The 16,468-nt window shown below is 39.0% G+C and overlaps 3 protein-coding genes across 3 annotated transcripts; 1 reads left to right on the top strand and 2 right to left on the bottom strand.

The window, feature by feature from the left end:
• Positions 1–297: 297 nt before the first annotated feature.
• Positions 298–1,682, bottom strand: LOC108088582. The gene is made up of 2 exons (XM_017186431.2): positions 1,432–1,682; positions 298–876 (listed from the first exon to the last, which is right to left on the bottom strand). Exons 1-2 carry the CDS (start codon positions 1,462–1,464, stop codon positions 379–381), a joined length of 531 nt encoding a protein of 176 aa, XP_017041920.1. The 5' UTR covers positions 1,465–1,682; the 3' UTR covers positions 298–378.
• Positions 1,683–5,049: 3,367 nt separating this feature from the next.
• Positions 5,050–5,593, bottom strand: LOC108088578 (sarcocystatin-A). Its single transcript, XM_017186428.1, has 2 exons — positions 5,340–5,593; positions 5,050–5,275 (listed from the first exon to the last, which is right to left on the bottom strand). Exons 1-2 carry the CDS (start codon positions 5,525–5,527, stop codon positions 5,077–5,079), a joined length of 387 nt encoding a protein of 128 aa, XP_017041917.1. The 5' UTR covers positions 5,528–5,593; the 3' UTR covers positions 5,050–5,076.
• A 1,538-nt stretch (positions 5,594–7,131) lies between these two features.
• Positions 7,132–12,636, top strand: LOC108088725 (SET domain-containing protein SmydA-8). Its single transcript, XM_017186672.2, has 2 exons — positions 7,132–8,233; positions 11,380–12,636. The coding sequence occupies exons 1-2, from the start codon at positions 7,382–7,384 to the stop codon at positions 12,034–12,036; spliced, it is 1,509 nt and encodes a 502-aa protein (XP_017042161.1). The 5' UTR covers positions 7,132–7,381; the 3' UTR covers positions 12,037–12,636.
• Positions 12,637–16,468: the final 3,832 nt, after the last annotated feature.

Here is a 16,468-nt window from a genome sequence, read left to right as displayed (position 1 = left end):
ATCCCGGAGAACTGAGAAATTGGCCAAAATCAAGGGGTATCCCACTACGAATCAGCCAGAACCACTTGGGAATTATAGGTGCAAGAAAACGAAAAAAATAACTAATTATCATTGTCGCTGACGTGGCCATATTAATTTAATTAACATTAAGTTAACATTACATTAACATTATATTAAATTAACATTATTTTAACATTAAATTAACATTATGTTAATATTAAATGGATTTTAATTAACATTTTACATTTAAAATAGTTTTTTTTACCTGTTGCATTTTGATTGATTGGTGTTGTTGTTTTATTAAAATAGCTTTTAAAAAATATATTGAAAATTTGTGAGTTCATCACCCCACTCAAAACTGTTTCTCCGGCCCTGCTTTTAGGCATTTCCATTGATAACATCGGACATGTGACGTTTGTACCATTCACCAACTGGAGTTCTCAGCACACAAACAAAAGCCCGGAAACACCACTCTTCCACTGCCTGGGAGCCAGCAACCAATCCAGTTACCAATCTAGATCCAGATCCTGATCCTGATCCTGATGCCCTCCTCCTCGTCTTCGCATTGCATCCATTAATGGCGGGCAGGGCCTGCTCCACGTTGAGGATCCGTTCGCCCCCGAAGCTCTGGACGATCCGGTGGGCCTGAAACCCGGTGGCATCCTGCCAAAGTTGCAGCCGCGACCAGAAGCAGTGGAGGTAGTGACGCACATGCGGAGCATCCTCGAACTGCATCCTGTCCAGCTGGAAACGCTGGCTGGGATTCAGTTTCCGACCACATTGCTCCCTCGCCTGCAGAAGGGCCAGGGATTGCGAGGATTGGATGCCCAGGACCACGGGATATATCACTGTTCCCAAAAGCAACAGGTAAACTAGCTGGAAATTATAAAGATTTTCATTCAAATAATTTTCATTGGTTTTACAATTGTAATTCCGTTGTTTAATCAAGACTATTAATGACCTTAAAAAACATAACAACGGAAAAATTCTTTGGTTTTGGCATACATTTTAATCTCAGAATATTTGAAAATTTAATTATTTGATTAGAACGATTGATAACTGGGGGTCGAAATGTGCCTCAAATCCGTAAGTCTTATCAACGAGATGAGGGGTCCATGATCCATGTTTTGAGTGAATGAACTATTTGTTTGGCTGATATGAAATTAATGTGATCCTAAATTAACGATTGCTTTACATTAAGTAATTCCAATGCTAAATATTTTACGGGTTAACCCAAGTGTTTTAGCTAATTCCGCTCATTAGATAACGTTTACGTTTTGCCTACCTCACTTATCTGAACAATCAAGTGAAACCGCAGATGCCCGACCCATTTAAGTAGTTTGGTTCCCTTTGTTTGGTTTTGCAACCGGTTTGTTAGTTCGCCATTACAGCCACTTGTAGGTAAATGGACCATAAATCTCATTCACTCACCCTGAGCAACCAGATCTGCGATCTCCGTGCCATTCCGATGGAGATCTCCTCCGTTGCAGATCCAGAGTCGGACTAAATCAGCATTACTACTTTGACTAGTATTATATCCATCGGGAAAACTCATACATAAGTGATACGTTTGTTTGAGAAGTTTACACATGTGAAAGAGTGAAACTACTGAATTACTTTCCTAATAAATTTCCAGTGAATTTGGATTTGTAAAGATTTATTTGTTGTTTAAGAAAACATATTTGATATTTCTATATTCGTGGACTGCCTGCCTAAATAGCATCTGTTTTGAAAATTCGGCCAATAAAAGAGAGCACTTGGTAAATCGATAGGAGCCCTTTTGAGTTTTAATATTTTTTCCGGGGCGAAAATTGGCAGTCGCAGCTGCCGTTCGTCATCTGCTTTATGTTAGCACATAAGTCGCCGATACGATACGATACGATATATATGTATATATATATGGATCATGATCATCCGCAGATCATGTGCATATGGAGCGCAGCAACATTTTCGTAACATTCCACGCTGGCATTTTGGCTTGTAAACAAGTTTCTCCCTGCCACATCTCATCTCGTCTCGTATCGATCGAATTCTTCAGGTGTGGACCCCAAGGAATCGCAATCGCAATCGGATTCGGAATCCATGACCAGACCAAATACGAGTACAGATCCAAATCCGCATCCACATTCGCATCTTCTATATCCGCAGTAGAATCACGAAAAACATGGCGCACTCAAAAGCAAATCAAATCGAATTCGATTCGACAGGCAACCGCAACGAGAGCAATAAAATTGATTGCGTTTAAGTGTATTAAAATCAAATGCGAAATTCGCCCCCAAAAAAAATTGGGCGGCTTTGAAAATGTCCATGCCGTGTAATTGGCATTGAGGTGAATGAAGTTTGGCATGCCCCTGATGCCAGCCATCTGCCAGCCAAAGAAACCGAACAACCGAACAACCAAACAACCAAACTGAATTGGTGGCAATACGGCCAGCGGCATATAGACTCATCGGTTCAGATCTTCAGCTTCACAGAGATTTCGGTGAAAACATTCTGCCCCGCTGCGATTTTCACTTGACTGAATTCCATTCGATTTTGCGCACTAAATCGAATAGAATAGTTCGCAAGACTCCCAATTTAACCCGTGCAGAACTAAAGAATATTTACAGCTTAACACAAAAATAATAAAAAAGAAAATTCGATTTTGCCAAATTTTTAATGGGTTCCCACACCAAATTATTCAAACAAGGTATTTTCCGAAATTTGAAAAGGCTGCTCTGCAACATTTTAAATATATTTTTTTCAAAAAATCTGATTTTGAAGTTATGGAAAACATGTTGCCTTTTTTGCTTTTATCGACAAATCTGCATGGAGCTCAGTGACTTTCTCATAAGATTTCAGATGAAAATCGTATTGCAGCCAAGGGTAAAATAATAAATAACTAAATATATAGTTTGGCTACACCTCGTTTCGATTTGCCTCGCGTCTTTCTTTTTAGAAGGCAATTCAACTGAAATCGAGTGCGATATTGGGTAAACAAACCATTTTCATTCATCAACAGCCATACACATAGTATAAATTTTAATAAAAATGAAGCACTGTGATTATGGTATATATATCTCCAATTAGGGGGATTATCCTTCCATATCAAGAAACGGTTCTCCGATTTTTAAAAGAGCGATACGGTAAAAGCGGTCCATTCAACGGCAAATTTGCCGCCAACGCCCCCGCCCCCTTTTCATTTTCATTTTTTTGTTGTTTTCTTGTTGTTGTTTCTCGGCGACGTGACAAAGTCGCGCAAAAATTTTAATTGCTACTTTTTTTTTGGCCGTCGGTCTTCGTCGTCGCATTGCATTTTTGCCTACCTTAAAATTATAAGTAAAATTAACAATTTTTAATTGACTCTGAAAATTAAAGAGGAGGAAAATGCAAGAGCCGCAGCAACAAGAAAAGCGGGAAAAATGGCATACATTCGGTTTGCGGCTAATTTTCAATGATTATTTTCGGCCGGCATTTGGTCGAGGGTATTTTTCGGTGTTTGATGGAGCATAGATAAAAGTAAACTAGAATTTATACAGTTTTAGTTTTAATTTTAAAAGTGTCAAAAAGGTCAACACGACGTATGAGTGATTTTTGTGCGTATGAGTGATATTTGTGTACAAGTTGGAGTTTAGTTTTTAATAAAAATTTATTAACAAAATAAATTAATTCCAAGCAATTTAAGACTTTTGTGCAGTAAGTAGGTAATTTTTGTGCGAGTTTTCATTAAAAGGTACCATTTTAGCTGCAAACAGGCTTTCATTTGTTTTTCTATTTTGTAATAAATTACGAAAATATTATTTTAGTATTGCGGCTAACGTTCTCTATTTTTTTTTCGCAGTTGTTTTAGTTGCAAGTGCAGCATGCGATGAGATTTTTGCAGCGGCAGAAGTGTGTTTTCATTTCGATTAACTTGTAATTAGTTGCCACTTGGCTTGTCGCCTTTCCATTTCGATTTTCATGTTCATTTCATCGTACATTTCTGCTTTTCCGGCAGCGGAAGTGCAGGTGAAAAGCTGAGTGACAACCTGGAGTGCACTCACCTGGCAACAAAATAATTATGCGATTTTTTCTGTTTCTGTTTCTGTTTTTAAGTGGGTGTTATGTATTTCGGCTTAGTTTTTTTTTTTGCCCCGTAGAACGGATGGGATATTCCGCGGTGGCAACTTTGTGACATGGACGACGACATGGCCAATGGTGGCGCCAAATTCCCCATTGCCAACAGAGCAGAGCAAAAACGCGTCAAAGCGCCAATAATTTGTTGTTGCCGCAGTCCTGATTTTTTTTTTTTTTTTTTTTTTCTGCCCCCTTTCTGTGTTTTTTTTTTTTTTTTTCAGTTTGGCATTTGCATATTTTGCAAGCCATTTGCACACATCGAATTTTATTATAATATTTTAGTTGGCTTAGTTATTTTTTGCGCTGCTTGATTTGGTTGGCATTATTTTTGAATTTCATTAAATTAAAGTTGCTGTTGTCGGAAGGCGAATGCGGAATGGCTTTCGTTGGCCAATTTGCGATGCATTCGATGCACGTGAGAGGTGTCTTCGTCATCGCCGTATAAAATGCAGGGGCGTCGAAAGGGGGGGGTCAAAGTGGAAGGGGGCGTTTCCTGGGAAGTACAGAGGTGACGAAAGGGGCGCCGAAGGCAGTGGCCAATTTGCAATTTGTCGAATTCATTAAGTTGCTTTTCTGGCACTTGCTCGACTCATGATCAACATTCCCAAAGAAAACAGAAACTAATATTTGCGGCAGTCAAACAAATAAAAAAACCAGGAGGCTCTCAGTGCCCAGAAAGCCAAAACGAAATTAATCGGTAATTAAAAGCATAACATGGCCACGAATAATTAAACCAACTAGTAAATAATTAATACGAAATAAAGTGCTCAAAAATGTATATTGAGTTAGGGCAGTGTTGAAAAATGTGTTTAGTATTTTGCTAGTGATTGATCTTGAGTTCATTGTGTGAATTGGAGGTTATATAAAGTTTAACTAGAACTAATAATTCCAGGGGCATTCTGTAGTGTTTAATTAAATTTGGGTAAAGGCTCCCGAATTATAAAAAAAATACAGTTACATTCATCAAACAAACTTTTTTATTTAGGCACTGTGCTGTCTAACCAATTCGGGTTCGTTGGGGCACTTGAAGGTCACCTTGATTCCGTTGGGCAACCAGGGTTGCGACCAGATGTTCACATCGCAAACCTTCTTGGCTTCCTGATTGTCGATCAGCTCGACGGAGAAAACGTAAGCGGAACCGGAGACCACCTGATGTGTTGCCGAAAGGACCTTCGAGATGCTAAAAAAAAGTCACGAAACATATGGTAAATATACAAAATCCATATCCTTTTTGGGAAACCTACCGATAATGGGGTCCATCAGCGCCAGCGGCCAGTTTAGTGAGGGATGTCTGTAAGGTCTCTTGGGCCTCAGCCAGATCCTTGCCGTCGAGATTCCTTACTCCTCCCACTATTCCGCCAAGTCCCTGGGGAGTGGCGTTCACCAGGACACAGGACACCGCACACAGGATCAAAATCTTAGCAGCAAACATTTCGGTTGATTTAGTGTTTTTTGGTGTTATTCAAAGGCAACGAGACAACAAACTGACGGATCGATCGCAGCAGTCTAGATTTTTATATAGGAGCACCCAGATCGGTGGAACACATTTTTCAGGGGACTATCGCAGTTTTGAAGCGATAAGATTCTCCGTTTCACTGACCGACTAATTAGAATGCCAAGGCCACAAAGTTCATTCGTTCATTAGATTTGGAAATCATTCGAAGTTCCTCTGAAAAAAATTAGATTTAGAGCAGCAAAAAAATAAAGAAAACTGATTAAACCCCAGCATTGATTTTAATAGTGTACCTGCTCAACATATTTTAAAATAATTGTGCTTTGATTTTGATAAGAATTATTAAGTACGCATATAGAAATCATACAGAAATCTAGCAGAAAATAATGTAAACAGTTTAAAAAGTTGGACTTGGTCTATATAACCTTGAAACAAATATGAAATACAAAGCCAAAATTCTAATAATATTATCGTAAAGCTAAATGTTCCCAACCAAATGATATATATTTAATATATATTTCCCTAATTAATTAATGTCTCAAGCAAATGTTTTGGGCTATTAAAGTAAAAAGACACTCGTGAGTACAAATCTCTATTCTATTTGTGTTTGATTATTTAAGCCCATGTATTTGGCATTTTTGCTTGGGGTCATTACTTCCGTGGAGGAATTAATCAACACGGGGAAAAGTCGAGGGATTTAAGCCAAACCCAGTCCAGTCCAGTCACTCAGTCACTCGGTGGGAGGGTGATCTCCGCCAGAATTGGATTCCCGGATCCCCGGATTCCTTGTTCCTCGTTCATCATTCGATGACCGGCGGCATTCTTGGCGCAACTCCAGAGCGCTGTCACGAGTGCACAAATCCATGCCGATCCGTATTCTGAATATGTACTTCTATATTCCTCCCATATTCCCGAACACTCGTTCCAAATGTACGGATATCTGTACATCCGCCGGCCGACAAGTCGTCGGTAAGTCATCCGTCCGCCAGAAGCATCACATCCCATTCCCAAATCATCCATTCATCCGGCCGTACATTCAACTGCACTGCAAAAAAGAATGAGGAATACTACGAACGTTGGTTATTAATTGCAATTTAAGCAGGCTGTTCTCTCAAGCAGTGAATGAATGAAAACAATGAATGAATGATATAAACATGATATTTACCGAAAGTGAAACCTTTTCAGTGCATTAAGTATTAAAATGTATTATGAACAATGATTAAATGGTGTTCTATTAAATCTCAAATTATTTTCCGAAGTGCCCTCGTCAAAAGAGACATTCAACCATGCGCTGTTCATCAATCCATGTGAGTGGACAGCCAGGATTGCATGGCGCTGTTTGAATGTTCTGGGATCTTTTTGGGGTCTCCTCATTTTCATGTTCATCCCCAACTGATCCCTTCCCTCGTCGATCCAAAAACGCTGAAATGCTTAAATGCTGAAATGCTGAGTATTTCCCCCAAATCATCGGGAATCTTCGTGGCTCGTTCGTTTCTGGCGAACGAAGACAGCTTTTCGAATTTTCAGCTTTTCGCCTTTTCGACGTTTCACATAAAAATCATGTAAGGCTGGAAAACGGCGACAGTTTACTCACGGCAGTCGCGAAATAAACGCAGCAGGCGCACTCGAAACCCAAAATCAAATCAGATCAGATATATAGAAATCGGTTGAAGGATACAAGAGAACCTCCTAAAGAACTCAACGAAATCGGTTGAAAATAAAATACTCTTATAGCTTGTAATTGCTGTTGAGAAAATCTGTATATAAATTGTAGAGCAGTGTGATTATATATTTTTGTTTGAGTGCCCATCGTCGGTGGTTTTTTTTTGTGAGATGATCTGCCCGAAACGCACCTCGGAGCTGCTGGATCTCCACCTGGCGCCGTTCAAGGACAAGGATCCCGCCTGGGAGATCGGCGTATCGAAGATCGCCGGACGCGGCGTGGTGGCCACGCGGAGCCTCAAGCGGGGCGAGATCATCTTCAGGGACAGTCCGCTGCTGATCGGATTGGCGGCCCACGAGGAGGATTCCCTAAATGCGTGCAGTGTGTGCCTGAAGATGCTACCGGATACGAGATTCATGTGCCGCCAGGGATGCGGATTGCCCATTTGCAGCCTGTGCGCCAAGAAGAAGCAGCACAAGAGCGACTGCGATCTGTTCAAGTCGTGGGGCCCGAACGAACCGGACGTGGCCAACTCGGTGATCATCCGACTGCTCTGCGTGGCCAGGGCGATCAATCTGAGCAAGGAGCAGCGCGACCTGATCTACTGCCTGCAGGCCAATCTGGATAACAACCATCGCACCGAGGTGCGCAATGCGGCCAAGTGCTTCAAGAACTTCCCCACCGACAAGAAGCTGATCGAGATCATGAACCGCACGGTGGCCGTGCTGCGGACCAATGGATTCGACAAGACCACCGACCGGACGAACGACAACCAGGAGTTCAACTACCGCGCTCTCTATCCCCTGTTTGGCGTGGTCAACCACGACTGCATTCCCAATGCCTACTACACCTTCGAGGAGAAGACCAACACCATGATCGTCCGTGCTGCGGTGGACATACCCGAGGGATTCGAGGTGACCACCACCTACACCAAGCTCTTCACCGGCAACATTGCGCGCCACCTCTTCCTCAAGATGAAGAAGGGCTTCACCTGCAAGTGCTCCAGGTGCTCCGATCCCACGGTGAGTTCACGCTCTTAATATAAAAAATTTACTTAGAAAATATAAGATTTAAAACATATTACTCAAAAGGTTCTAAGCGATATTATGTAGGTGTTCATAAAAAGAGAAACTTTCTTAAGCAAACAACTTAAATAATAATAGAAAATACCTCTAAATTGATTATCATTAAAACTTCTTTTAAATAGAAATAGTTGTTTAGTATAAAAGTATTTAAATTTAAAATATAAAAATTGCAACACATGGTTTATAAACTAAAACTATTGGTTTATATATCAAATGATTATAGTTATAAGTTGAGAAGTTTTTATAAATCAAAGGAACTTATTTGCATTTTTTATATTATAAAGTGTGTTCCTATTTGAAGAACCCTTAATATTTATTTAGAAACATTTGGCTAATAATAATAAAAATGTTTTTTTGCTATAAATAGTTACTTTTATACTTAGCCCCCTTGGAAACCAAAGATCACATAGTTTCTGAACAGAAATCTTTAGAAGATCATCTCCCTCGCAAAAAGCCCGAAGTGATGATCGATGGGCCAGCTGAGTAAACTATTTAACCAATTAACCAAAGAAACAATCAAACATCTTTATAGTTTCCCCGAAGGCAATTGAGGTCGGCATTGTCTTTTTCGGATTGTAGTACGTGATCCCAATTTCTGAGGCATTTTCACCCACTTTTCCGCCATTCGATCTATCAAAGAAGACAATTTTCCGAAGCTCGTGGCCTTTTGATTTTCGCCGCAATTGTTGCGGGTGCGAAAAGTTTCATTAAGGATTTCCTGTGCCCATTAAAATTCTCATCCGAAAACAATTAAACACTCGCGGTCAGATCGATTTGGCTCACTATTATTACAAGTTTTCGATTTTGTTGTTCTTGGCCATCAATTGATTTCCTCCATTTCCACGATGTTCTGATTTTCTCCCCTCCCCTTCCTTTACCATTTTTCCAGGCGCAACAAGTGGCAGGCCACAAGCAAAAAAACATGGCTATAAACAACTTTGTTTATTTTTAACGGGTCGAAAACAATTCAATTAAATCACAAATAAATAGATGGATTCCAAAAAGCTTTTTAATTCGCTTGCCAGTCTTCTTCTCTTCGAAATTCCTGCAAAAAGTTGGAACACAAAAAAAACCAAAAATGTTGAAAAAAAAGAATTCAAAATCACAACTTTTCATATATTTTGCGGCATTTTGGTTTGGTGAAATTGATTTGATTTTGATTTCCAACGATCCCCGCTCCCATCTTTTTCGCTCCATCATTTTCTTTATTGTCGCATTTTTCCCATGCTAACCGACGGATATTTTTTATTCGCTGTTCGTGTTGTTATTGTTGTTTTTATGCGCATATAGAAACAGATTTTCTTGGCCATGGCCACACATATAGCGTCTCGGATCGTAATTTCCCGTTTGACATTCGGCGAGAATGCGATGAGCAACCCAGAGGCCAAATAATAATGAAAATGCCTATGCGAAAACCCTCGGAACTATCTTAATTAAACCATAAAGAGACTATAAAAGAAGTCTTGCCGCTGTAAATATTGGCTGGGGGCAATAAAAGCCCGGCCAAAATAAACATTTACCATTTAATAACGAGTGGGAAAACATCGTAAAACGCTGCTTGTATAAAAATGATATATGTTTAAATTAGGAGGTGTTTTTCAAGTCCCCAACATTTTTGTAGAGAAGAAAGGATTTTGATTTAGAAACTTATTTCTTGATAACAACAGCCTAATAAAGAAAAAACATGAAAAACATTTCTAAATTATTGTTTAACTTGACATTTATCTATGCTTCTTTTTTATAAATGTTCCCCTTTTAGTGTTTTAAATACTTGTATACTTTCCTCATTTATCAAGTTCACTTTAAATGCCTATTTGTTAGGTGTCAAAAATAGCTACAACTAATTTCTGCCCTTGACTGCGGCACGTTTTGTTGTAATTAACTATAAATATAATTTAAACTATGGTTCAGCGAACTCCCGCGAAGGGATTTTATTTTTATGTGCTATGTGCTATATGTTTCCTCTGCTCCAAGAATTCCAAACAAAAATTGAGATACGAGTTTCGTATCTTGGAAAATAATGCTTACAATGTTATCTATAATATTTAGTTAGAAATATGTTTTTTAATACGTATCAAGTGAGTGGATTTTTTGATGTGTTTAGTGCAGTCTGCGGATCGGAACCATTAATTATCCGAGTTAATTTACGGGCAAGCAAATTGGGCAAACGATTCGGATTGGGGATTTTATACATTTTATAGATTTTATGGAGATGACGTGGCCGCGGACGACCGACATTCTTAACAACCTGTGTCTGAATATTTATCGATCGCACGAGCGAATATTAAAATCGCACACCGAGCGACATTTTTTTTTATTTATGTGTCAATCTCGCGGATCGGCGGTGACTGGTATATATCCCACTATATCTGAGCGGATTCATATCGCAGCTACACGGCGATCACTTGTTCAATCCGATTTTTTTGGATTATTTTTAGCTGGAATAAGAATGGCAATCGGAATCCCAGCAATGCGAAAGTGCTCTTCATTTTCAGAGACATTTGGCCCCAATGATTCACGTGCCAAGTATCTTGAGTGTTTGTGCCACTTCTCGAGTGATCGATGGTTTAGCCAGTGTGTGGATTATCCAAAGAACTGATAATGATGTGAAGATCATTAGTTGCTATTAGATGGGGGAGAGATTTACTTGTCTATTCCCAACAGCAATTGGTTTAAAGTGTTATATTAGCTTTCAAGGGTTCGATTTTGAATGGGATATTAAAACTAAAGTTATAATCAACAGGGGAACGGCAACCACTGTAATTTCCACTGAAATTCATAACGAAATATCGTACTAAATGTATCCAACAAACTTATGAGTTATTTAGTACATGCAACAAATCATGTAACTATAAATCCGTAAATCATTTTTATTTGGTTGTAAAAAGAATTTGAAAATGCAATGAAAAAGAGAAAAGTATCTTGCGTTGGTATTAGAAAGTAATTTTAAATTTTCTCTGAAATAGATACAATGTAGATTTCAATTTCTGGTTCAACAAATATATGTCCTTCCATTCGGTTATTGATATTTTGGATTTTTGTATGCCCTACTAATTCGAACCCCTTTTCCCTGTCGCTTGCAGGAGAAAGGCGCCTTCATCTCCGGACTCTATTGCCGGGACACGAACTGCACGGGTCTGGTGGTGCCGGAGATCTCCGGACTGCCGCACCCCAACTGGAATTGCTTGGAGTGCAAGCAGAAGTCCACGCATGCGCAGATGATGAAGTCGCAGGACTTCGCCAGCGGAGCCATTAACGCCAAGGCCAACTCCAATTCGCTGAAGACACTGGTGCAGTACCTGAACGAGAAGAGCGACAGCTTCATCCCGAGCTCCAACTACGTGGTGATCGATGCCAAGATGTCCGTGCTGCAGCGCCTGCAGCAGGGCAGGGAGGACTGCTCCGAGGAGCTGGCGAACAACACGCGACTCCGCTACTGCCGCGACATCACCCAGGTGATGGACAAGCTGGGCCTGGGCGACAGCCTGCTCCGCACCCACCTGGAGGAGCAGCTGCGCGTCGAGGAGGAGCGCCGCTCCAAGCGGCTGGCCGAGGAGGCCGAGAAGCAGCGAAAGCTCGGGGAGCTCCAGGCCAAGGCCGCCGAGGCGGACAAGCTGCTGGCGGTTCTCGAGAAGGAGCAGGCCGGTCAGGCGGAACAGGCGGCCGCTCCGGCGGGAACAGCTGATCCTGGAACGGCTCCTGCTCCGCCGCCAATCGCCGCAACCGCTGAGTTGGCCTAGATATTCGCCGCAGTCTAACCACTTTTCCAGGACTCACGAGGAGTTTTCTTTTTATCACCAGAATGTTTAAGTCGAAGGTTTTAAAAGTCGGTGTGTTGAAGGTAATACCAGTGCAAAACCAAACAGCTAACAAAATAATTTGGAAGTATTTGTAGATTAAAAGGTTTTGAAAAATGCACAGAAATCTTTGATGGTTTCTTAAAAAGATTAAATAAATTGTAACAGAAAAATTAGTTATTTCCGTTTACACTTTATTCAAAGTTCAGTGACAAAACTATTTGAATCTTAACAAGTATAAAAAGTGTTTACAATATATTGTATTATGAACAACTTATCAAACCATGTTATTTGTCAACGGAATTAACCTATGAATTGATTTGAAAGAAATGTAAATTCCCTTTTTATATTTCTGGAAAACTAGAGTGATAAATATTATTTGTAAATAACTCGGGTCCTGAGAACTTGGCTAAATAATACTACGTGCAGTCCCCCCAAAAAACAGTCCTCTGGTCACCTCTCCTAGTTCTGTGTTGTGCGTACTAAACTAAATAATTGTATCTGTATTTGTATTTATTTATTTATAATAAATTAAAAACTATACCCACCGTGTGCAATTTCTTGGAAGAGAGTGCCAAAGATCTGTCTTCCCGTTCGCCCGAAGGCTTTGGAATCGTTTTGTCAAAACGTTTTTTAATCCATCTAGCTAAAGATATTTCTGAAATTCAAAATATACGAAAAGTTATTAAGAAGTGTGATGATGAAGCAAAGGAATTCAAGAAGGAAAAGAAACATACATATTTTAAATAGTTTGTTGTGCTAAAATTAAGGTGACTTTGTTTCCTTACTATTAATAAGAATACAAACTAATTAAAATTCAGTGAACTATTTCCTCTTCATTTAATGACTTTTAAATGTCATAAATTAAACAAACGGGTTTTTCTTTTGAACTTTTTTAGTGTACAGAAGATTGCTTTATTTCTTTTCGAATCAATTACTTTTAGGAGGTCTTTAAAGCGGGGTTATAAAAACCAAATATGTATTGTAATGGCACAAAGGTATGTAGTTTTGTGGGTGAGCAGAGGAAACGGTCCACAAACTTTGTCTAGTTTATTCATAAATTTCCTGGCATTTAATTCGATTTGCTCGCATGGCACTTGTTTTATTTGCCATTAAAAGTTGCAGTCGACTTTGGGCGACCGTTAAAGTTGGCGGCCATATCTATTTTTGATCGGGCCAGAATAGCGACGCCTTCACGACCGGCTACCGCCGCTTTACGATCGAATATGTATATAGTCGGTAGTCGGATTCACAAGCTTACTATACACACACATATGGTATTATATATTGCGGGGGGGCTAGTTGTCTAATGGGAATGGGAATTGGGAATTGGCCATTTGCCGCATTCAATATATTCGATTTGATTCAGTTTTGCCCCAGTAAACTGCTCATTAAATCGAAAATCGCGTACATGAAAATAATTAAATAAATCTCTCAGCGGAATTATCAAAAACATATTGAGTTCCTCACATCCATGCAGATATAGATTCTTGTTCAGTTGAGTTCAGCTCCACCTGTCTCATCAATTTGTTCAAGAGAATTCGCCTTAGTCGATGTCATCGTGTGATCTTAATAGATGGCAGCGCCAAAAGATATAGTAAGCCGATACATATAGTGAACACACAAGTATATATTTCTCTATCTGTATTTGTATCTCATTCTGTATCAGTATCTGTATCTGTATCTGAATCTGCATAATAACAATAAAAGCTCGGCGAAAGCGGAGCAGATCCAAACAAATTTGAAAACTCAGAAATCATAAATAAAATATAATGAAAAAATGCCAATAAATTATGCGGCGTATAGCCGAAAATAATGACCCAGCGACGTGTATCTATCCGTCGATCCAGCTCTCTATCTCTATCTATCTATCCATCTATCTGGCGTCTATATCTGCCCGCTATATCTTCTCCTAAGTAAATATCTGTTCCGACTTGTCGCCAGATGAAAGGAACAAGAGTCCGCGAAGCTTGTCGCATGTGGCTCTTCTAATCACAAATTGCTTTTAGCCCATTTGCTAAGATCTTTTGGGGCTTTTGGGGGGGGAAATGGGGTGCCGCTTGGTTCCACTTTGATTAATTTCACGCGTTCTCCATTCCCATTCACGACATTTGTCTGTAGATACCCTCGAATGGAAGAGTTTACAAAGGAACATGATGGAGTTGATGTATAACTCATGGTTACTACCAATAAACTTAGCCTTGGAAGACAAAATATTGCGGCAAAAATTGTATAATAGATAAAAAAAAAATAGTAATCCCAAAAAGGATTTAAAAAGATTTTTAAAAATAATTAATTGAAAATTAAAAAGTTAATTGTCTATCAGTATTTATTCTGAATCCTAAGCATACGAGAAATAAATTTGTAAAAAATACATAAATATTTCTAAACTAAACAATTCTTTTCCAGGATTTTCACCAGTCTTATCGTTATAATTTTATAATTTTTCCACGGTATCTGCCATTTTGATCATTATACCACCCATTTTCCAAGTGATCCAATCTTAAATGTGACGGCGCCGTCACTCTCGATTTACTCGGCCCTCTAAACAAGTACGACTGTCTATCTATGTACTTATTCTGCGATCCCGCCCCACAAAATGAGTGAGTGTTCTGACAATGGATCTGACAGTCTGTCTGGCTAAATCCTAATCCACTGTCGAGCGGAAAAACAGGGAAAAGCGGATAGTGAAATCCGGCAGTCAACACGTTCCGTCGAGACGAAACAAATTTGAATTTTTGGCATGCATTTCGAATGTAATTTATTAGCCGCCTGTATTGTGTATTAATTAAACGCTCTGATTTACTACAAAGTAGGGAGCGTAGAAGGGGGGTAAAGGGGATGGGGGGTTGGGGCCCCCAGCCGCGTATAATTTATGCCTTTTTAATGGGCCATCATTTTGGGGGCGGAAAATGCCACTGCATTCGCCACCCGTCGTCCAGTTTTTGTGTTCACTGCGTTGGGATTATTCCAAGTTTATGACCAATGTCATGTGCCACTGCCAATGGCACTTGGCAATCACAATGTCCGCCAGTTAATGGCCGAGAATGATTGCGGCTCCTTAAATCAAGGCCCAGACATCAGACACCAAACATCCCCCGGCGATCGCATGCCCACAAATATAATCCCATTAGCCGAGAAATGTGTGCACGGTTTTATGGACAAGTTTGAAATACAAATTTTCTTAACTACCTACATATATGCATAAAATGTAATTTGAAAATTTTCTTAACAGCTGAAATAAATATACAAAGCTGACAAACAAATATGTAGAAAAAGGATAAATATACTTTTTAGATTTAATTTAAATATTGTTTTGTTTTTCTGCACACTTTGGCAAAATAATATTATACAAAATTATTAGCATTTGCTTCTGTTAAGTTTAATCTGCTGGTTTTGGAGTTTTATTTTCGTTTATTAATATAAAGTTTATATTATAAACTGAACCATGTTGTCAAAACATTCCTTCTTCCAGTTTTTTTTTATCCGGATTTTATCCAGCTTATCTTGTTGTAGATAATTTGTGAACAAGTTTTCTAAGTGCATACTTTTCGGGTTGTTTATGTAAAAACCTTTTAACTACAGTTATGAAATATAAAAATAAATATTATACAAACAATCCCATATATAATATAAACCATTTTTTCAATTTTAAACTATTATTTTCGATAACTACGTTCATACATATTTCTATTGACGTAAAAATAAAGACCCACACAATTGCATTCTTTTGGGCTGCCGAACAAAAGATCCGTGTTCAGACATTGATCTACAGTAAAGACTCGCAAAGCAATCTGCTTACAAATATCTTTTTTAACTATGAATGAGTTTCATTCTTTCAAACTAATACTGTAGCAGCATGCTAAGTTGTACCGTTGTATTTGGCAAGAGCGAAACTGAGAGAAGAGAAAAACAGAGAACGGCGATCGCGTGGCACGCCTTGAAATACATTATCTACATGGAAAAAAAAGAGAAAAAAAGTGTAAGTCAACATACAATACATTAGATAATACAATATCTAGCACTAATACGGGTGTTTTGTGCCAGCCTATGCCTTTAGGGACTTAAACAAAAACACTATCAAAAAGAAATTAATGTTGTTTTTCTCTGAGTGATCAGCAGTGTGAGATTTGTACGTGAGTTTCGCAGGTGGAGGGAGAGTATTGGTCGATTCTTTGTTTACATGAACGTAATGATTGATCAATGAGTAATAAATAAGCCTTATTTCAATACAAAAAAGGTGTTTATTGTAATTGTTAAAAATCTTCAAAAAATATGAATATGAAAATATGAACAATTATTATTAATTTGTCTTATTTTCCTTCAGCGGTAATGATTACGTTCTTAGTGTTATTTAATATCCTATCATTCCTTA

Source organism: Drosophila ficusphila, unplaced genomic scaffold (assembly GCF_018152265.1).
Source record: "Drosophila ficusphila isolate 14025-0441.05 unplaced genomic scaffold, ASM1815226v1 contig_198, whole genome shotgun sequence".
Lineage (NCBI taxonomy): Eukaryota > Metazoa > Arthropoda > Insecta > Diptera > Drosophilidae > Drosophila > Drosophila ficusphila.
The sequence above is the reverse complement of the archived record's forward strand: the minus strand, read 5'-3'. Positions and strand labels throughout refer to the sequence as shown.